Here is a 21784-nt window from a genome sequence, read left to right as displayed (position 1 = left end):
AAAAGTCTTGAACAAGAATTGGGAGGTACTGGAAATGTAGCTCAGCAGTATAGCTCATCCTTAGCATGCAAAAGCCTCCACATGTGCACTGTGGCACATTCATGCCTATACATGCACACATACACATACATATACAATAATAGTATTAATAATAAAGTCAGAGAACTTAGTGCTTATTGTAGGCTTTAGAAAATTGTTTAAATTCCCTTAATCTCTTCTCTAAATATTGCTGTTGTTGTTGATGATGATGATGATGATATTGATGGTGATGAAACCTAAGATTTATATTGTGAGTCCAAATTTCTTTCAGTCTTAAAAAAAAGTAATATTATAACCAAATATCATACTTTTTAATCCCCGGAAAGTGCTAGTTCCTTTAACTTTTGGAGCATAACCATACTTCTCTCTGGTATTCAGGTAGCATAGGAGTCCCACAATACTGTCTGACAGGTTAGCATCTCTACGCAGAGCAGTGGGTGATGCAGTCAAGCACGTTTGGTCAGCTGAGGAGAGCCCCTGCTGAGTCAGGCCAGGAACGCTGCTCCTGGAACACAGCCCTCACTGGACTCCAGTGGGCCAGTACTTTGCTCTGGGACTTCTCAGCTTCCAAAACTGTGAGAAGTGAATTTCTGCTGTTTAAGCTACTAAGTATAGGATATTTTATTATGGCAACCTGAGTTAAGACAGACATCTAGTGTTGTCTAGGGTCAGTCCCTGGAGAGAGACATATCACTCAAATGATTCAGGTTTTCTCTCTCTCTTAAGTTCTGAGCTATGTGATCGTTCCACTCCATGTAGCGAACAGGGATCCAGGTTCTGTCTGCTCTATCATCATCTTCTGTGTGGCCCAAGAGGATTCACCATGTCTACATTCTATCAAGGGAGAAGGAGGGAAGGGATGAGACCACTTAGCCATGCCATTTATGGACATGACTCAGAAGTTTCAGACTTTTGTTCACAGTCCATTGGTCAGAATTTAGTCCCTTGGCTATCCTCAGCTGCAGGGAAGCTGGAGGTGAAGTATGTATTGCTCACGGTTGTGTGCTCACAGAAACTTAAGAAATTTGCTACTATCAGGGGAGAATGGCTTTTTGAAGAGTGATCAGCATTTTTGTCATCTGACTTATGAAAAGTAAAGTGTCTTAATTATGGAATACCACTTTTAAAAAACATTCTAGAAGATTCAAATTGAATAAAATATTCTTTTCTATGTAAATACAGTCTTTCTTCTTAAAGAAGGGATATAACTGACTCTTAAATATTTTATCCATTAATTTAACTTTTGCCACTTGGCTTCTGGGAGTAAAGGCATATGAGGAACAACTTCTAGAATAATACACATAAAACAGTAAATAGAACGAACTAAAAATGTTTACTAGGTTTTTCCCATATTTGCTGTAGTTCAAACCCCTTCTAATCGGACTACTTTTTCCTGTTCAATCACTCTGTATGCATCTCTCTTCAGATTTCTAAGGAATAGGGTAATAAAGGAGGGGGGTTACCTTCATCTAATATTTGATTTCTCTTCACCCACTGCTTCCATCTTTGGGAAAAGTAGAAAAGCCTATTTGCCTTAAGTAACTATTAACCGTGATATCAGAAAATGAAAAAGAAAAACAACTAAAATAAAGTGACATGAAGATATTTAGACATTTTTAAATGTTATAAAACATTAAAAAAAAAACTAGTTGTCAATGAAGTCTGCTGAATGAAGCAGTGTAAACTGAACTCCTCAAACAGAGGTTGCTTCTGGCAGTCTGGAGGCAGGTCAGGGCACTGGTTCATTCTTACTGGTGGTTCCTGGGAGCACACTCATCCTGGCTTGCAGACACCTCCATCTTTCTGTGTCCTCTCAAGAGAGAGCCCATTGGTATCCTCCTGTGAAGACACTAATCTACTGGATCAAGACTCCACTCTCATGACCTCATTCTACCATAATTATTTCCTTACTTCAAATTTGGTCATACTGGGAGTTAGGGCTTCAGGGAGGTACATAGTTTGGTGCATAGAAATGACTGAAGGTCTTTTCTGTGGTGACTGTGTGCCTTTGCCAGTGACTACCCAGACAGATGCTTCAACGGGCTAAACCCTGAAGGTTGTCCCAAGCTTAGATAAAACCATACAAGTTATCTTCAATCCACTGGAAATGCGCCAGAAATACAATATCATTCAAGTTGGAGGCTTGAGTCTGATCCAGTCTGTGTTTCAGGAGGAAATCAATTGAACATCGACAGGCAGTTTTGTGAGCTCCCTGGGCTGCCACCCTACCCTGCCTTGTTTGATAAGAGAGTCTTTGATTAAAAAAACAAAAAAATTAAAGTTCTGCTTGCTGTTTTGAGCCCCATTTTATCTTCTCTTTCTTTCCTCAGAAAGCACAAGATCCCTTGATGCCTATCTGTTTCTCTTTGATGATTTCCTCTTAATTACGAAAACTAAGCGCAACAAAAAGGTAAAATGCTGCAGCTGTGAAGTAAGCTTCTAAATGAGCAGGAACATGTTTCTGCTTGGGCTCTATTGAGGCCGCACAGTATTTTTAAAAATATTTTATTTATTATTTTTATTTTATGTGTATGTGTGTATTGCCTGCATGTAGGTAAGTGCACCTGTGTCATGCAATGCCCGCAGAGGGCAGAAGGGGCTATCAGATAGATCCCCTGGAACTGGAGTTACGGACAGTTGTTAGCTGCCATGTGGGTGCTAGGAGTCAAACCTGGGTCTTCTGCAAGAATAACCAGTGTTCTTAACTGTTGAGCCATCTCTCCAGCCCCCCTGCGCAGTTTTTAAAATTCATTTTTATGTGCATGAGAGTGCATGGTGTAAGTGCACCGGTGTTGTGCAGTGAGTGCCCGTAGAGGTCAGAAGAGGGCATCAGATCCCCTGGAACTTGAGTTAGCTGCCATGTGGGTGCTGGAATTTGAACCTGGGTTTTCTGCAAGAACAGCCAGTGATCTTAACTGCTGAGCCATTTCTCCAGCCTCAAAGCTGCACAATATTCTTACACATCAAATTGGGTATCACCTTCTATAAAATAAAATAAATGATAAATTACGTTTCTCAAGGATAGCAAAGCAGATGTACATCTTGAGAACAAATCATTCTGCATACTTTCAAGCTAAGTCCCAGAAATCATGGGATTTTATGTCTGACCTGCCGAACAAAAAGCCCAATTCATCTCCTGTCCATAATGGCCCTTCCAAACTGGCTAGCACAAAAACCTGCCAGAAGAGGGGAGGTGCTGTAACCCATGTGTAGCCACATGGCAAGGTGGTGTCCAGCACTTGTTCTGACTTGAGAGTTCACATCATTCTTGAGAAATGATAATTTGGAGCTGGGAGTGTGGGGGAAGAGGGGAGCCCTGATCTTTTAGTGTCTATTTGCAAGAGATGCAAAAGCTATCAAACTGTACTGCTGGACCACAGACAAATGAGCCTACTGGGAACAACAGTCACAAAAGCTACCGAGAATGGCTGATTTTTGTATTTTGTAATATCAGTGTTACCATTACTGTTGTGGTGGTGGCTGATATTATTTTTACTACTCATTAAATCACAATTCTGATGTCTAGACTCTCTGTTATCTCCCACTTCAGTCTTGCTTCCTGAATGGTACATGGGAACAGTATTTGGAAGGCTAGCTCCTCTAAGCACTCAGGCATCTGCTTTTAGAAGTGGCAGGAAATGCAACATGCCATCAGCTCTCAGAGACATCTAATGTTTATGTTACTCATTTCTTTACCAAATGACTGGCATATGCAGTAATATCATGAGATTACTAAGTACCTTATTTCTTTTGATAAACAAACCTCAAAAAGGCATGTGGGTTAGTTGAGCTAAATCATTCAAAGATCTTTAAGCAATAAAATAGACACTCATTAATCAATTTATGAATAGTTGATGAGTGGTTGGGAGGGAGTAAGGGTTGAAAAATATTGAAAGTTACAGTTTCAGAATTTATCTGGCCTCCTATTTTAAGTTATTAAGACTCACATGTCAGAGCAGGCCAAGTTCTGGAAGCCTCTATGCCCCCTTCAGAAACCTTAATGCCAGCACAGCTTCTGACTTCACCTCTAAGAATGGCACAAATTACAGCATGGGAGTTGACAGTAGCTCATACTGGTCTTATCACCAGACAATATATGTAGCTAACAGCAGCTCACATTGGACATATTACAACTTGATTTTGAAATAAGGAATGCTATCCATTCCATTCCTGTTTGCTGTTTTGTGTTCTATACATGTCATGCAAGATGCAATCTTCACAACTTTAAAAAAATTTAGCCTTTTGTATACTTAAGGCATTTTCAATTGCTTATAAATGCTAGGGCATGCAATCTTTTTACAGTTTCATGTTAGATCCCACACATATATGCAAAAGGAGGCTCCTCTTCCCCATCCCTCTTAGAAAGAGTAAGATTCTGGATTGAGGATCATCCCAGTGATATGATAGTGACTACAGGGTTTTTTCCATTGTAGGTGCCAGGCATTATTTAGTTGGGTAATCAAACTTATAGAGATCAGAAACACTTTGCTTTAAATCCTAAGCTTTGAGAAAATGCTTTTTAAGATCTAGAAAGAACAGTAAGCTAGATGTCATCAGACTGGCTTCTAAGCATCTATTGCTTTATGATAACCGTAGGCACCGGCACCAGTATCTGTTCCTGATATGCCGCACTGTTTTCCTTTTTATTTTCAGAAACTTGGAAGCTCAGATTCTGGTTTAATGTGTCCTTCACTTACTCCTGAGCTACAAACTGTAATAAAAGAGGGAGGCTCATGCACAGTGCTTGATCAGCCCATTCCACTAGACAGATTGGTTGTCAAGAGTGTTGACCCCCTCCACGTGTCAGGTATGTGTGGTTTCCCATCCTTCAACAATGTTGTCTGCCATCAATTTCATATTGGACTAGTTTTTGGTTTTGGTAGCAAGACATAAATCTTAAGCAAGACATGAATCTAACTTGTCATCATAAAGGGCAAGCCTGTTCCTATGTGGTATATGCCATTCTATGAATTAGTTAAGGTATCCAATCAGAAGGTGGTGAGTTTCTCATGACATTCCTGTCACTACTGTACCAGTGTGTGTATCTTACAAGGGCAGTCATTAACTGTAGTTCAAGGCTGGGTAAGACTGATGATTACTTTTCTCCTCCAGTAGCATGCATAGCACCTTCCAGCACTGTGAACATTGGGCAGTAGAGATGGAGCTATGAGCTTTGATTTCTCCATGCTTGTTCTACGACTCACATATACAGTGCCTTCAGCAACATGATCTTACCATGAAGTTCTGAAGGGCACCAAGAAGTACAGTTTGAGGCTCTATGGGACCTCCCTGGTCAGCAACTCCAAAAGAGGAGCCCATTCCTGGCATTGGGCTTTTTATTTGATAGTCTGAGGTGCTGCTAGTAGGGGCTCATTTTTAATACCAATGCTACTGTAAAAGCACTGACAAACCATGGCACATTTTGAAAGTGGAGATTTTATTATAATCATTCTATAGAAATATGCCAGAAATATATAAATATATATGCATGTATGTACACATTCACAAACATTCATATAATAAAGAGATATAATTTTAAAATTTGTACTAAAGTGTTTCTTGAGTGCCACTGAGAGCCATGCTCTCAGCAGGCCCTGGTCATCCTGAGTAAGAAACAGACTTTGTCCTTGAGGAGATCTCAGAACAATGAAAGGTTAGTAAATATGCCAGGAAAACACCAGGCCTCTGAGAGACATTCCTTCAAAGAGCACTTTTGATTCCTCAGGAATAGGTGGGTGGTGGCAGCATTCAGGAGAGACCACACAGCCACTTTCTGACTGGCTACCCAAGACTAGGCCTGTGAGGAATGCTACCCTGCTGACTACGGGAGAAGGAGGCAGCATTCCCTCAATTTCCACTCCAGTGGCCAAGCCCGGAGCATTGACGGCCAGCAGAGAACCAACCCAGACATAATAGAGCAATCTTCAGCAATGGAGTGACTGATCAAACATAGCAAACTCACATAGTTATGGTCTATAACTGAACAATGGACTCAAATGTCTCCTATATATTAACTCCTGAGTGGATGGAACTCTCCCCCAAAGCAGAAGGGCCCCACCATGGGAAGCTTATACCAAGTTATACTTTCAGTAAAATATGCTGGAAGGTGACACTAGGCGGTGTAGAAACCTTTGTGCTTGACTGGGCTGTAACCAATCATGGTTTGGCTTGCTAGTCACCTTTCCAGATCTGTGCTAAGGAAGTGCACCATGAGGAGGGGGTGAATATCAAGGTTCCATAATCTCTTTCCAGCGCAAGTCTCAAACAATCTAAGACCTCCCACCAGGCCCCACCTCATAAAGTTTCGACTGCCTACAAATAGAGCTAATTTGGGGACCAAGAGTTTAATGTGTGAACTATGGGGGACCGTCATTAACCAAATACAGCATGAGCTGCATGAGCCAGAGTATTTTAGGAGCAAACTGGAAAGGGTGTTGCATGGTACATGTGCCATATGAGGCCCTTCCCTGCTCAAGGGGGCCGAGTCATGCTGGAACAGCAGGAATGCACTGTGCAGGGCCAGAAACCACTTCCAATTCACTGTTTGTTTACTTTTTCATGAGGGAAAAAATCCCACAGAGAATTATCTTAGGCTAGGTGTCTGTCACTAATGATTCTGAGGATTCTGGTCTCTCGAGTGGGGGATGATGCTCTAATCTCCAGTAGGAAATTGCTTGGCTGAGAACAGATGTAAGTGGAGATGTATTGAGTGTAAGGAACTAACAATACCTCTGAGAGATTTTAGCCAACAGATGATATGAGAAACAATTGGGGAAACTGTGGGGAGCAGGCTCATCAGCCTAAAACATAGCTTCAAAGTGTTCATATAATCTGGTTACAGACAGAAATCTTAATGTAAATTCTGTCTCCAATTAGTGAAAATGACCTACATTGGGTGGTAACAAAATGAACCAAATACCCTTCATCTACTTAAGCTGATGGATTTGGTAGTTAAACCTTTATATTAGAATGTTGGCTGCTTATCTAAAATAATTTCTAAAAAGAATACTACTTGAAGTTCACTGAACTACTGGTCCTCATATACATTAAGGTCTAGAAGGGATCTCAGAAACAACATAGTAAAATATTTTTTAAAATACTTTATTTTTATTATCTTATGTGTATACGTGTATTGCTTGCATGCTGTAGTGCACCCGTGTCATGCAATGCCCATGGGGGTCAGAAGCGAGTGTTGAATTCCCCTAGAAGTGGAGTTACAGACAGTTGTTAGCTGCCATGTGGGTGTTGAGATTTGAACCCAAGTCCTCTACGAGAGCAGTCAGTGCTCTTAATTGCTAAGCCATCTCTTCAGTCCCAATAATACAATATTTTTATAGGCAAGAGACCCTGAGGTGCAGAAAAGCTAAACAACTTTTCATGTGTTAGTAGATGTTTCTTACATTTTTAATTTCGTGGTAATCAGTGTTACTTAATTTGCTTAACATCTAGTATTCCCTACATCCAATAAGTTAAATATTATGTTACAAAAACATTGAAAATCCATGTATTATCATGGTATACCACCAAGATTCTAAGTACCTTGCTATGGTACACTTAAAAATTTTCAGATTGGTAACCTACAGACATGGATGCATGATCATGAAATCAACCGAGTACACTTGACCTTGAAGGCTGGAAGGCTTACTGATTCTTCCTGCCCAGCATCTTACTTAGCATGCCCCATTCAGGAACCTCAAGTCTCCTTAACTTGTCCTTACCTGTGCTCTGATTCCATGGAAGCCACACCATACCCTTGCCTGGTGCTGCAGCTGTAGAAGCTCTCAAACCTATAACCTAATAACTTCAACCTCCCATAACCTAATTAATCACTTGGCCCATAAAAAAGAAATTCCTTTGTTTAAAGAGTTCAGTCCATTTTTAGGAGAAAAGCAGAGAACTTACCATATTTTTAAGAATTTGTTTTGCCTTTGTTAATTTTATGAAAATACAATTTTTTAGTTATTCAGATTAACACAAATAAGTAAAACTGAAAAATCATTTTTAAAACCACTTTTTAGAAATGGTTAGCAGCTAGGTGTGGTGGTACATGCCTTTAATCCCAATGCTCGGGAGTCATAGGCAGGCCAAGTTCTGTGAGATCAAGGCTAGCCTGGTCTACGTAGTGAATTCCAGGCCACCTGGAGTTATAGGGAGACACTCTCACACACAGAAAAAAAAGTTAGCAAGGGGCCAGGGGAGACTAAGAATGCTTGCTGTGCTTAGAGAGAACCCAAGTTCAGTTCTCAACACCCACATCACACAGCTCATAACTGCCTATAACTAACTCCAGCTTCAGGGGATCTGACACTGTCTTCTGACCTGGCAGGCATCCACACATGTGGCAGACACATATACATGTGCACAAAAACAAAATATAAAAAATCTAAAACAAAAAATAGTTAGAAATGCTACCTAAAAAACTGGCCTCATCCTGTTGTGTGTGTGTGTAACAAGGTTACCAAAGACAGTAGTTATAGTGAAAATCATTACATTTCTAAGTTTCATTTCTGTTAATTGTAAAAAATTATAAATTGACACACTGGATTTTTTTCCCCCTGAGTTATGACACAGCTAATTATTCAGAAGTTGTATATAATCAACAGTCATTCACTAATATACTATAGAAAAGATTTCAATGGACCAGTCATTACCCTCCCCAAATAATCTTAGTGTTACTGTTTCCCCAAAATATTAACATATTTTATGAAATATCTCATCTGAATAAGTCATTTATTTTTATGAAAGTAAGAAGAAATTATTATTGTGGTTGAATACAAATCTCACCTTTTAGAAGAAAATTCACAAAATTTTCTTTCAGGCAGTGAACGGCAGAAGGAAAACTGCTTTTGGTAGTAGCAGAAGTCCTGCCATCCTAACTCCCCATGTAGACTGCGCCCAGGCCACCCTGAACACCCTGTGTCTTCTCTAACTCCCCACGTAGGCTGCGCCCAGGCCACCCTGAACACCCAGTCTTCACTAGTTCCCCATGAAGCCTGTGCCCAGGCCACCCTGAACCCTGTCTTCTCTAACTCCCCATGTAGCCTGCGCTGACTACTCTGAACACTCCCATCTCCTTTAACCCATGTAGCCTACGCCCAGACCACCCTGAACTGTGTCTCCTCTGGCTCCCTGTGTAGACTGCTCCCATGCCTAATCTGGTCCTCTGATCTATTGTGAGTGTCTGGATAGTGTATGAGGCAATACAGCTATAGTGGGAAAGAAGTGAGGACACTGGAGGGACAAAGACCTAATTCCATACAACCATATCACATATAAGCTGTGTGACTCTGAAAAAATTAATCTGCATTTCATCCCTGCTCATGTGTACATAGTAACTAGGTGGCCTACCATATATGGTTGCTGTGTGCTTTAAACAACACAGTATAGGGCCCAGTATACAGTGAATGTCTAAAGCCTGTCCTTACATTAGCATATCAGAAAGAAAGCAGCAGCTTCTGGTCATCTCTTGCCTCAGTACTGTACTTTAGAGGGGAGCTATGATAGGTCTCTTGCTTATGAAGCCCCTATGTCCGTATTATTCCAGAAGACAAGTTCCACCTGCACTTCCAACTTTTGAGGACAATGGATTCCCAACACCAGCCAAGAGCAACATGTTTAAAGCCTCACTTGGCACAGGGATTGAGGAAAACACAGATCTTTTTCTAGATGTCATTTGACTAGGTTTGAATCTCATTCCAGAGAACCTTCGTTTATGAACAAGCAGACTTTGTCAACTGTGAGGTTAAGAGCTCTGTATCATCTGTGATACTGGAATTGTTCTTACAATTAAGAAAAGTCTTGCATTCATTTTGACTCAGGAAACAAAGCTTGACTTAACCTCAGTTAGGTCTGAGGTAAATTCACAAACTCCAGGTTAACTAACAAAGGCCCTTAAGATTGCCCTGGAATAAGTCATTTGCTGTTTTTCTCCTCCGTAAGTACTTACTGTGACCAAGAAACAGTCCTGCTATGGTTTTTCAGTTTGCTTCTGAACATTAACAAATGTAGAAGGAATGTATAAGCTGCAGAATTTTATCCCTGGTGTTTTATTAATAATTTAAGAACAGATTTCCACTTTTCGAGCCCCTGCTTTAAAAAAATATTCTGCTGCCTTGGTATCTTATCTTTTTGAGACTAGTTAGAAAATGCTAGAGCAGATGGCTTTTCAAACACAGAACTATGCATTTCTTTTCATTTTGCTTTGTTTCCTGTTTCATATACTTTGATACATAATTGCATTTCACTTTTTTTTTTAACCTACTGGGAAATATTCAGGTGGTTTTGTATTTCTGCTATGTCTTAATTATAAGCCTTATTCTGATATGACTTCTCTTTAAAAGATAAGCATTTAAAAAGGAATGGTGAATTAGGCATGGTAGCAAACCCCTTTAATCCCAGCACTTGAGAGGCAGATGTAGGCAGATCTTTGTAATATGGAGGCCAGCTTGGTTTACATAGTGAGTTCCAGGCCAGCTAGGGCTGCAGGGAGACCCTGTCTCAAAAACAACAAACAAACAAACAAAAAAAGAGGCATAAAATAAATCTCACTTTCATCTTTTTACACACACAAACAGGAAATCCACCTGATCATGTTTAGCTTGTTCTCTGAAGACTCCATTTTCCATCCATGCCAGAAGTCCCTTGCATTGGTTCAACAGCTCCCATTCTAATAAAAGCAAATATCAAAGTAGGAAGCAAACCTTATCACCTAATCTACATAACACATCCATCCTCTGAACAAAAACAGACCCAAGTACAAGATAAACCCCAGGTTCTTTGAGCTAAGAAATTGTTTGGAGTTGATATTAAATGATTTGACTTTTGTCTTTGTAATATTTTTTTCTAGTCTTTGGGCTGAGAAATGCTTTTCTTATACAACATGAAAACCGGTATCGACAGTGTATAGCAGCATTCTTATTACAAGCCCAAACGGAAAATATCAAAGTATGTATCTTTAATTTGTAGGTTTTTCATTCTTTAGTTTCTGTAAGGAAAGCTTTTAAGGTGAATTGGTCTGTGTATTCCTTTCTCAGCATTGGGAAGGGCAGATGCTGGGAGGAGGGGAGGGTGATGATTCATCCATATGCTGCTCAATCTTCACCAACAGGGAGGGGACCTAGCCTCTTGCTTTCTCCTGCCACACAAGTCAAGATCTGCCTCTGAGTTCTTCAGTTTCTGTAGGAAATGGGCAGATAATTGCTTTGAGTTGCAAATAATGCGTTATCAGTTTAACTGAGGCCCAAAGCATATAACGAGCTATACATATATCACAGCCACTCTTCAACCTTTGAAACCAGGCTGTTGTTTTTACAGCTATGGAGAAAAAAGGGCAGCTGCCTGACTCAGGCTTTGCTGTCTTAGAAGTTCCTATTTGTCTTTCCTCTGTTGGATAGTCTTACATCCAGGTAACAATATGGCCATATAATAAGTGCAATATTACATTACTATCACTATTTTAGGTTCTTTGAGAGAGGGTCTTAACGTGTGGTCCAAGTGGTCTGAAACTTGCTACATAGCCCAGGCTGTCATCAAACTCATCATCTTCCAGCCTCAGCCTCCCAAGTGCTGGGATTATATAGAGGTGTGCACCACCATGCTTTGGCTTGTTTTATTCTTAAGAACTCAATCTGCTGGTTCACTTCCCAAGAGAGTGTGAATTATAACACTAATTGGAGAACTTCTTTTTCTTTATGGGAATTCAAGCAATACAACTTTCGAACTACCTATAGTGCTCATTTTCCTAATTCATTATTTCTTACTATTACAGCTCCTCGAATGCCCAGTACTATATCCAACTTGCACACCCTTACTCATTTAAAACATTTGCATTTTGTGTGTGTGTATGTGTGTGTGTGTGTAGGTTAAAGGTGTTTATATCAGATGTCACAAGAAAAACCAAAAGAGACACAGCGTGGACTATCAATCCAAGTGTGAGAAGTTTTCAGTTAAAATTCATGGTTTTTTTTTTTTCTTCTTCTTTTTAACAGAAAACATGGATAGCACAAATAACCACAGCAATCTCTGGCTTCATGAAGAGTCAAGAAACCAAGAACATCTCTTCATTTACACTGCCTTCAGAATCCTCTGAAATTTAGAGACCTAAAATAAGTGGTATATCTTTTTAGAGGTTAGGGATTATGGTATTTGCTCATTTAAACTTTTCAAAAACATTTGCCTAGGGATGAATGGAAGGAAATGGGCACTGTAAATGCATTCCAGAATTTGAGAATTTGAGCCAGGAAAGTCCTTAGAGGAATAATGACTGCAACATATTTGAAGCCCAAGGAGCATCTTAACATATTCATACTGATAATCCTAGACTATCTTCTAGTGTTTTTGTCAAGTTTGTAAAGAGGTGTGAGTAAAGATAGTGCTGTAGAAATTTGTAAAGGGTGAGTATCAAGTAAATGAAGTGCCAGGAAGAAACCCATGTCCACGGCTTAGAATTCCAGTGTCTTATTCTGTATCTGTAAAATAATGACATCAGTTTTCCTGTATCACATGTATATCAGTCTTATTACTTTATACTCCTACCTCAAACATAAAGGTAATTTTTTATATAAAGTTTGATTGCTCTTTTAATATAAGAATAAATGTCTATATTTTAATAGCAGTTTTCAAATTCCTATTCTCCAACAGTCAGTTTTCTTAACTTAGGTATATTTATAATGTTCTAATTTAGAAGGAGAGAACCCCAAGGAGGAAATTACATTATTTTAAGAAAGAGAAAAATAATTGTTTCCCATTTGTCAGTTAACACTCTCTTGAGGGATGTTCAGAGAAATAGTGAAGTATCTTTCTCACAGTTTCATTTTTTGAAGAATGATATCTGTCAGAAAATTATTTTCTGGATTTGAGTGGTACATGTGTATTAGTGTAGTCAACTGTATCTGTCAGAATTTAAAACTTCATTAGAAATTTTACCAATAAAAGCAGCTTGAACTATTATATTTTTTCAAGAAGGAATATGCTATTAACTCCATTTAAAGAAACAGATCAACAAAGCCTACAAATTTCAATTTCAGGCATGGTACTTTTTGTTATTTACAAAGTGGAAATATAAATTGATCAAGTTTGGGTACAGAACAAGTGAAACTCAATTGGTTTCTTTAATTAAGGTGAAGGAGAGAGGGGATGATGTTTGTGGAAACTGTACACATAGTTCTTCACCCCATAACCTAAATAGCTCAGAAGGAAGGCTCAGCAAGGGCCATGCTCTTTCAGAATGGAGGATCATAGTCTCTTTGTAGGGGTCGGACATTCATTAGGATTAAGTGAAAAGAAAAGGAACATGGAGAAAACAGTAACAATTGTTAGATTAAATAAGGGAAGGGGAGTAAATGGGATGAATAAGGACAAAGTATAATGCCTTGTTTGTATGAAAATGCCAATGTATAAAAATGCATGCGAACTTTAAAAATTAAAAAGATCAAAGACGGGAGGAAGGCAAAGAACACACTTCCCATGAGTTCCTGGAGACGGTGTTCACATGGAACTGAAAGTGATGTCCGAAAGAAGGCATCAAGACAAGACCTATGAAGAAATTTCTGGCTACAGAAACTATTTTTAGGGAAAAAAAGTTTAACAACCACCTTGCAGGAACTGTTAGCTATCGACCAAAGAAGGATGGGGACAATAAACTCGGAACAGGTAACTCCCAGGATTTCTTTAGTGAAAAAAAAAAAAAAAAAAATCAGTTTCATGCATAAAGAACTAGTTTTCTGTTTGAATTCCATCAACCAAGTTAGCATAGAGGATGTAAAATAGCTTAAGAATAGGTCACATATGAACTTGAATTCTATACAGCTCACAAAGTAACATCTGATATATATACAATATATTATATGCTTAAGAGTAAGCACACTGAACTCTTCAGAGGAAAGCACATTAGAATGAACTAAGGAAAAAAAGAATTTGTTGTAAACCCTAGGATTCAAAGAAAAAAAGATGAAAAACAAGTGCATGTTGGAGCTTTAAATGGTCCTCTGGGTATTAAACTTATATACACAATAAAAGGAGGAATCAATTATATTTTAAAGTGTTTCTTGTTAGCTTTGTTAATTCTCCACAAACTGAACAGGATGAAGAGGAAATGTCTCACTCAAAATGGTATTAATGACTTCTCTTGAGATCAGGAACTTAATTACATAGCATTAAAACAGGGTCACTCTCTGTATCCAAGTGTAAAGTCCTAACATTCAATGAATTAGTAAAAATAAAATGGTTAATATTGTGTTCTCTTTTGAACTAAGCAAAACAATTATAGTCAAAGGATAATATCTGCTAGAAAGAAATGTTCTTTAATATCATCTTTAACATATTAAAAAAAGAAGTGACAATTCAGTAAGGATCCTTCCATTATTCTTTATACAGATTTAAATGCTGTCTTGTAATTTATCAATTCTATTTATAATCAATAACTTTCTAATCACCCAGATTAGAAATTACAGTATTTACTGAGTAACCTCTCTCACAAAATAAGGCACAACTACATGATCACAAGTAGTAAACACAATATAAATAATGAATCCCAAAATTAAATGACAAAATATTCATGCAAATGTATGTACAGAAGCCATGGACAGATGATCTACTTCAAAGCACAAAATGTCAGATACAACTGTATCATGTTACAGTAAGTTCATTACTTCTACTCAGAAAGAATGTAGTGATATTCAATTCTATTTTACACAATTTTACATAAATTCAGTAAGTTTATACACAATATTCACATCTGAAACATTAACAAATTGATCATTAAAATTCAGGCAAATGGCATTAAGACACGGCAATATGTGGCACATTATAATTACAGAATATCATTCATCAAGCTACATGTCTAGGAACATTAAATTGATGGCACATTTAAATCTTATAGATCAAGTTATACACGGTTTTTATAGCCAAAGTGCATTTTAAAAAACTGCCTAGGCAAACAGGTCACAAATATCAAAATATATGACCATGATTTGCTCTCCACTTAGAAGCTAAACATTTTATGCAAATGCAAGATTTAAAAAGTGGCCTTAAAGATCTCAAAACTATATAAAATAATCATAAAGACTTTTAAAGAGGGACAGGAAAATAAATTTGGCAGTTACTATTTAACATTACTATAAGGAAACTATTATAACTAGCTAATTCCACTTTAAGAGGTAGTTGAACAAAATGTTATTTGTACACTGCACTGAGGTTTTTGTGTTTGTTTCCTTCTTTTCTTTCCTCAAAAGGAACAAGCCCTATATCAGCAGCTTTGTTTGATTTCTATTAAAACAATTCTTTAAGTACAGTTCATTGTATACTAACCCAGCAAGACTTGATTTTAACTTACATTTCTGTGCTGGGATTTGCAGTCGCCAACACCTGATGCTTAAAACATTTTACATTACAGCCAAGAACTGGGACTCTGTATGTGCCAGCTCTAACTCACCAACAAAACAACAGTACCCACAAACATCTAAAATGTGTAGCCAAAAAGAACTCAGAAGAGGACTTTTTAAATTAAATGAGAAAATAAAACTTTAATGTTCCTGATGCATATTAAATTGGTAAGGGTTACTAGGAAAAGAAAAACATTTGGCTTCATTTGTGACATTAATAGAGTAGCCTATGGTAGGAAAACTATTTGGGACCTATGACATGAGATCAGCTGGTGAGAGCAAGAAAATCACCTAAAAGTATTTGTTGTCATGCCCCGCCACCCTAGATTTTTTGTGAACTGGGGAGGGGGCGAGAGAAGCTCTTCAGTGTGCCCAATTACAGGATTAAATGAACAAATATTTTAGTACAGAAATCTCATGAAGTGATGCTGTGAATATTTGCATTTTAAAGACATATTTCAAGCTACTTATATGTAAAAAAATAGTATAGAATTAGGACTACTTGAAAGGATTTACAATTACATAAAGTGTATGAATACCTCAGTTTATACTATCCAACTATTATTTTTAAGAAAGAGCCATTGCATTGCTTCATTAATAAAAGCTCAAGGACATATCCTTATCCAAGCCCAGAGACTTAATCAGTACCCTTAGCAGCTCCTGACAACAGGGTTTAACTTTGTGTTAATAATTAAATAATATATGTCAGTCTCTTGTTGGTATGTTAAAAGTATGACATAAATGTGAACATTTCAGCATGATATCTGAAAACAAATGTGTCTTATAAATGAAATATTAGCTTTCATTTTCTCTATTATTATTACATAATTAATTACACTGATTTAATGTATATCTTTACATTTCTTCTCCTGAAACATAACTAAAAAACCAATATACAGTGACTTCTGTCTTCAAATGCTTTCCAAATTTCCAAATTTATAAGACTCTGAAAATTCAATTCCATCAGTAAGCAGACAAATGATTCTTATGGTGCTTAACAAGTCTGTGTCAGTTTTTAATCATAATTTAGGACTTCCTAAGAATATTTGTTTTGGGGCTATAGATAGTCTATCCTTTAGCTAGTAGGTAAAAGTAGCTGCACAACATTATTTTTGCAAAGTTCAAAGATTTCCTAGTTACTCTGGAACCCCAGGTCAGAAGCATATGAAGCCAACCTTAAAACTTTATCCCTATGAGGCAAAAAGAAGTCTAAAATAGAACATTTTATATCATTTTCAGATAGGACAATAGTAGTATCAGTTACTAGCTTTAAGAATGTTAAACTGCAAAAACAATCACTGTGAAGCCAAGCTATGCCTGTGATGGTTGAACAGTATTAGGAAAAGAAGCAGATTCATTTAACAAGCAAAATTCCTGAAGCTTTTGAGAAACAAAATAAGGCTGTAGTGTGAGGGCTAATCTTAGAAGACTCCCCACTAACACATAAACAGGAATGGGACCATTATACAGTTCTATTATCCATCCTCCAACTGAGGGTGAGGGTGGAAACTTTTATAAGATTAAAGGTCAGTATGTGGGAGTCTGAAAATGAGACAGAAAAATACAAAGTAACCCTAAATTTAAAATTGTACAGCCCCAGGGTTACCATAAAGTAAACAAATTCATTTTACAGAAGGTTTCATCAAATCTACTCAAAAATTTAATCAATACTGTTAAAACAAAAACCATGTTTGAACTCATGTACATTATTTTAACATAAACTGTATTTGGAACACTCAAGTAGTAACATTAACAATGTAACTGAGCTATAGACTTATAAATGATAAAAACATAGGAATTGTTATATTCCTTTGTATGACTCCACAAAGAGAATATTTAATAGAATTAACATTTGCAATAAAAACAGCAACAAGTGGTAACAATCATCCATGTACAGTTGTACATATAATCTGAGAGAAAGAAGCTAAGGAATTGGTTTATCATTTGTGAACAATGAAATTATATTTAAAAAAATACATTGCTATTTTCTGTCCAAAGTTTATATACATGTCATTGGCTAACTCTAACCTTGGCATGAAAGCTGTTTCAGGAGTTAAATGGAAAAAACTAATCAAAAGATGGACCCAAGTCTCACAAAAATAGAAGAGTTTTACTTGATATTGATAACATTCCAAAATATAAGAATTCCAACTTGATCTATTATGCAACCAGAGTCCAAATCAAAGAGCACTCCAAGACTTCCATTCAGCATATCTATTAAAAATTTAATGTTAGTATAATATTACTCTGCAGTTGTGGTAACCTATTATCCTTGCAAGTCATTGAAACATGAATCACAGACACGCACAGGCTTCTTGGAAGAAGGAGTTAAGGCATTTTTGGCTGAACACTCAGCACAGAAGATATTTCCACACTGTCGGCAGTGATGCTGTTGGGAAAAAATTTAAACAACTTCAAGCACAAAATCTATACCAGAAAACTATAAAGCTACATGAACATTATTACAAACTGCATTGTGAAGGTATAGTAATCATGTAGTAACTACTTGATCACTTAATCACAGCTCAATAAGTTAATCCTGTGTTACTTTAATCTTGTTAAATTGAAGGTTTCCTATTCATTAAACAATATGCTAAGCCTTTTAAATAGCTTTTGCTTTTATCCTAGAATTCTCAAAAGAACCCTAGGAAGTCTTTTTAAATGTGTTAAAGCACCTCTATCAAATGAGAAACTATTCACCAAAAGTCTCAGGGATAATATCTTCACTTGAAATGTAAACATAACAGCATTATTTAGGAAACATTTCTTTAAATCTTTCTGTTGTTGCTTCTTTTCAAAGAACCCAAAGATAACTAAACCACATGAGTTTAATATTGGCCCATTACTTCAGAAAATGACTGTCCCAGAGAATTTGAAGCAGTGTTTGAATTTAAAACTAAAATTCAAGCACACGTGATAACCAGAAACTAGCATGCATAAAGCTTAATTATGTAGTTAAAAACAAGAGTTAACTAATACACACAAGTTGTTAAAAAATTGTGTCAAAGGCAGGAGGACTAAAACAGTCTCTGAGAAATGAAATTCATAAACATAGGCCTATAATGAAATCACTTACCCGTCTCACTGTGACCGAAAAGGTTTTCCCACAGGACATACAGTTTTGTACTTCATTGTCTTCAGCCCACTTTCTATTCAGTGCTTGAGTGTGTTTGATCTATTTTTTAAAAGTTTTGATACATTAGAATATTCAACATTTAAAAGAATGATGGATGAGTTATTTCTAATTTGGTCCCAGATACTAACAAACTTTTGACTTTATGCCACATGGAATAAAATTTTAAAGTAAGAAATACTTTTGAGAAATGAAATTCATAAACATAGGCCTAAAAAGCTATACTTATAAATATGACAAGCTATACTTGTCAAAAAGCTATACTTATAAATATGAATGACAAAATAAAATTAAAGTTTTATTCTTCAGATGCACTGACAATTTCTAAGCTTTGGCAATTTTGCATTCATTCTAACCCCACTGATTATTCTTTCCTCAGGATTCTGAGAGCATACCTAAATCACTTCTTCATTTTCTGTTTGCTTTTTTTTTTTTTTTTTTTTGAGACAAGGTCTTGTTACCTAGTCCAGGCTGGCTTCCAAGTTGCAGTGATCGTCCTGCCTTGGCCTTCCTAGTGTTATGATGAAAGGTCTGTACCACGATGTCTGACATTCCTTTTTAAATGCCTACTGACTTACCTATTTCTTGTATTCCTGAATTTTTTATTTCTTTCCCTGTGACAATCCATAAATGATGCTACTCTCCTATGAATCCTTAAAGTCTCTGAAACAACTCCTTTATCTTTTATCTAATCACTGTAAAACCTATAATATATTACTACATGGACAGCAGCTACATGAAAATACATGTTTTCTTTTTGTTATGCAATGCCAGAGAATGAACCCAAGGCTTTGCATATGCTAGGGTAGTTCTCTATCACTGAGCTACACTCCCAGCCCTGTAGGATTTTTCCACTAAGATAGGTCAACTGTAGAGTAAGAAAGTGCCCCACATTCCCAGGGACCTACCTGGAGGGATTGGTTCTCCCTGCCCAGCTCCTGTACAGCTGCAGTTGTATTATCCAGCTTTCTTTGCAATTCTAGAACTTTGGTCTGAAGCTTTTCTATTTCACCTTCTCCCTTAAGACATCTTATGGAAAAAAATTGCAAAGAGATCATTAATTTTTAAGAAATCATTAAAGACCTTTCTGGAATATAGATAATGGACTATTTGGTAATTTTAAATATATTGCATTAATTTCAGCTATCCAATTGCTTTTAAGGGCTGGCTTTTATTTCATTCTTTTTGAGACAGGGTCTCATTATGTAGCCCTTGTCAGCCTGCAACTCACTCTGTAGACCAGGCTGGCCTCAGACTCAGATGATCTCTAAAGGGCTGCTTACACACCTGCAGGGGCTACATACTTTCTTCAGTTCTTCATCTAGTGGGTAAATGGGGAATATGATAATCTTTTCATCACTTATGAGAGGTACAAACTTATTTTATTAGCCATCAGTCACCTTTCCAGTAGTGCTCTTCTTTCATCTTGATTGTTCTGAACTGTTGCTTCTAAGACAGCAATCTCACCCCGCAGATCATCTGTCTGCTTCTCAAGCTCACTCACTCTCCGCTGACTAGACTGCCACTCCCTCTTCACAGTGCCCAAGTTTTCATTCAGTGTTGTGATCTGCACAGCAAGCTTAGCCTCATTTTCTTCATGCTTCTTTACTCCTGCTTCCTTTTCTTTTATTTCAGAATGCTGTGGGGGGAAAAATGAGGAAGTGGGATATTATTGCAAAAGCAGTGCAAAATAATTTTTTACTTATTGAAACTAAAATACTGGAAATATAAATAATATTGCTTTTCCTGGAAAGGAGGCAGAACATATTTTATCATATACTAAAATACTGATTCTCCAAACATGTAATTTAAATGGGCTCAAATACCACAATGAAGAAATGATAGTCAGCAAGTCTCATAAGATCAAAGAACAACTTGAGAGAGTCTTCTTCAGTCCACCAGAGCAGAGCTAGAGACAGCAACATATCCTAGGGACATTTTTGAAATCTCCTCTGCTTCTCAATGCACCCTTCAAGTCTCTATCAGCCCACCAAAAAAATGTAACACAAACCTTTCAAATCACCTAAAACATTCAATGAAGTTGTCTGATGAGATTTGGAGTCAGTTCAATAGGAAAGCCAGATGCTTCCTAGGAGGCACACACAATGCAGGGAAGGAAAGGCAGACCTAGGTCATCATAATCCCAAACTCACGTTTCCGTTCTGTTATCAACATTCACTTTGACCAAACAAATGAACCTGATTAGATTTCACACCACTTATTCTCATGTATGTGGTTGTGGATTTGCTTATTTGTTTCTACACTAAAAATGTTTTAAAGTTATACTTAATTGGTTTTTTAACTCAGATAAACCAAAATATAATTACAGAATATAATTTATTGCTTCCAATCATACCAGCTTTTAAGGGAATTTGATGTTTTATTTCAAGAACCAAAATGTTAAGAAAACATTTCAATCATAACTTCTAGGTAGAAACATCTTACTGGACTGATTCAAAGTCTACTCATAAAAATATTTCCCACTATTAAATTAATTCACTGACCAGTTTAGCTTCTTTCTCAACAAATTCTTTCTTCAGCTCATCTTCCTCCTTTTTGACTTGTTCTTTTAGCATCTGCTGATTTTTCTTTTCCTGCTCAAGAGCTGCCTTCAGGGAGTCTACTTTGCCTTGAAGTTCTAATTTCTGCTGAATCAAAAGCTGTTTGGCATCTTTGAGATTTGTTACTTCCTATTAAAGACGGCAAAAAAAAAAGAAAAAATCACCCCTAGTAATCAATATTTCAAATTATAGCTGAAATTTATGCAATTTATCACAACAATAGACACACTGAGTTTTACCCATTGAGATTCTTTAACTTCAGTATTTCAGATAACTGGTTAAAATGCAAGATTATTTACTTCCTGTTCACCAATCATTTCATTCAGGTGATACTGCGCATACACGTGTTTTGATTCTAATATATAAAAACATCTCTATACCTTCCTTTCACTCTGCACACTTAACATGAGGTCATTTAGGCACCAGTGATTAGGTTCTGAAGACATCCTGAACTGCACAAATTCCCTGAATTAAGAAAGCACATACTGGAAGAACAGAGGAACCTGACATAAATTATCAGGAAAAATGGTAAATATGTCAACAGATACAAAAGGGAGCTTCAGGGGAGACTCTAACAACATTTTATAAAGCAAATGATAGACAATTTCTTTAATATACATTCTGTCTCTGCTTCTATAAGGGATAAAGTATTAAAAATAATTTTAGCCGGG

General features: G+C 37.1%; 2 protein-coding genes across 5 annotated transcripts in view; one reads left to right on the top strand and one right to left on the bottom strand.

Annotated features, from left to right (window-relative positions):
- Positions 1–12280, top strand: part of Plekhg7 (pleckstrin homology and RhoGEF domain containing G7) — a 53667-nt gene extending 41387 nt beyond the window's left edge. For all 4 annotated transcript variants that reach the window (XM_029559088.1, XM_029559087.1, XM_029559084.1 and 1 more), the window contains 4 exons: positions 2370–2449; positions 4693–4846; positions 10886–10983; positions 12027–12280. In XM_029559088.1, coding sequence (XP_029414948.1) covers positions 2370–2449; positions 4693–4846; positions 10886–10983; positions 12027–12134 — 440 coding nt within the window. In that variant the 3' untranslated portion in view covers positions 12135–12280. The remainder of the gene's footprint in view (positions 1–2369; positions 2450–4692; positions 4847–10885; positions 10984–12026) is intronic.
- Positions 12281–14318: 2038 nt separating this feature from the next.
- The window catches only part of Eea1 (early endosome antigen 1), a 144688-nt gene continuing 137222 nt past the window's right edge, over positions 14319–21784 (bottom strand). The window contains exons 25-29 of the mRNA XM_008823837.3: positions 21057–21242; positions 19953–20191; positions 19461–19581; positions 18496–18594; positions 14319–17808 (exon numbers count right to left, since the gene is read on the bottom strand). Coding sequence (XP_008822059.1) covers positions 17686–17808; positions 18496–18594; positions 19461–19581; positions 19953–20191; positions 21057–21242 — 768 coding nt within the window. The 3' untranslated portion in view covers positions 14319–17685. The remainder of the gene's footprint in view (positions 17809–18495; positions 18595–19460; positions 19582–19952; positions 20192–21056; positions 21243–21784) is intronic.

This window comes from Nannospalax galili, unplaced genomic scaffold (genome assembly GCF_000622305.1).
Source record: "Nannospalax galili isolate Female #2095 unplaced genomic scaffold, S.galili_v1.0 scaffold191, whole genome shotgun sequence".
NCBI classification, from domain to species: domain Eukaryota; kingdom Metazoa; phylum Chordata; class Mammalia; order Rodentia; family Spalacidae; genus Nannospalax; species Nannospalax galili.
The sequence above is the reverse complement of the archived record's forward strand: the minus strand, read 5'-3'. Positions and strand labels throughout refer to the sequence as shown.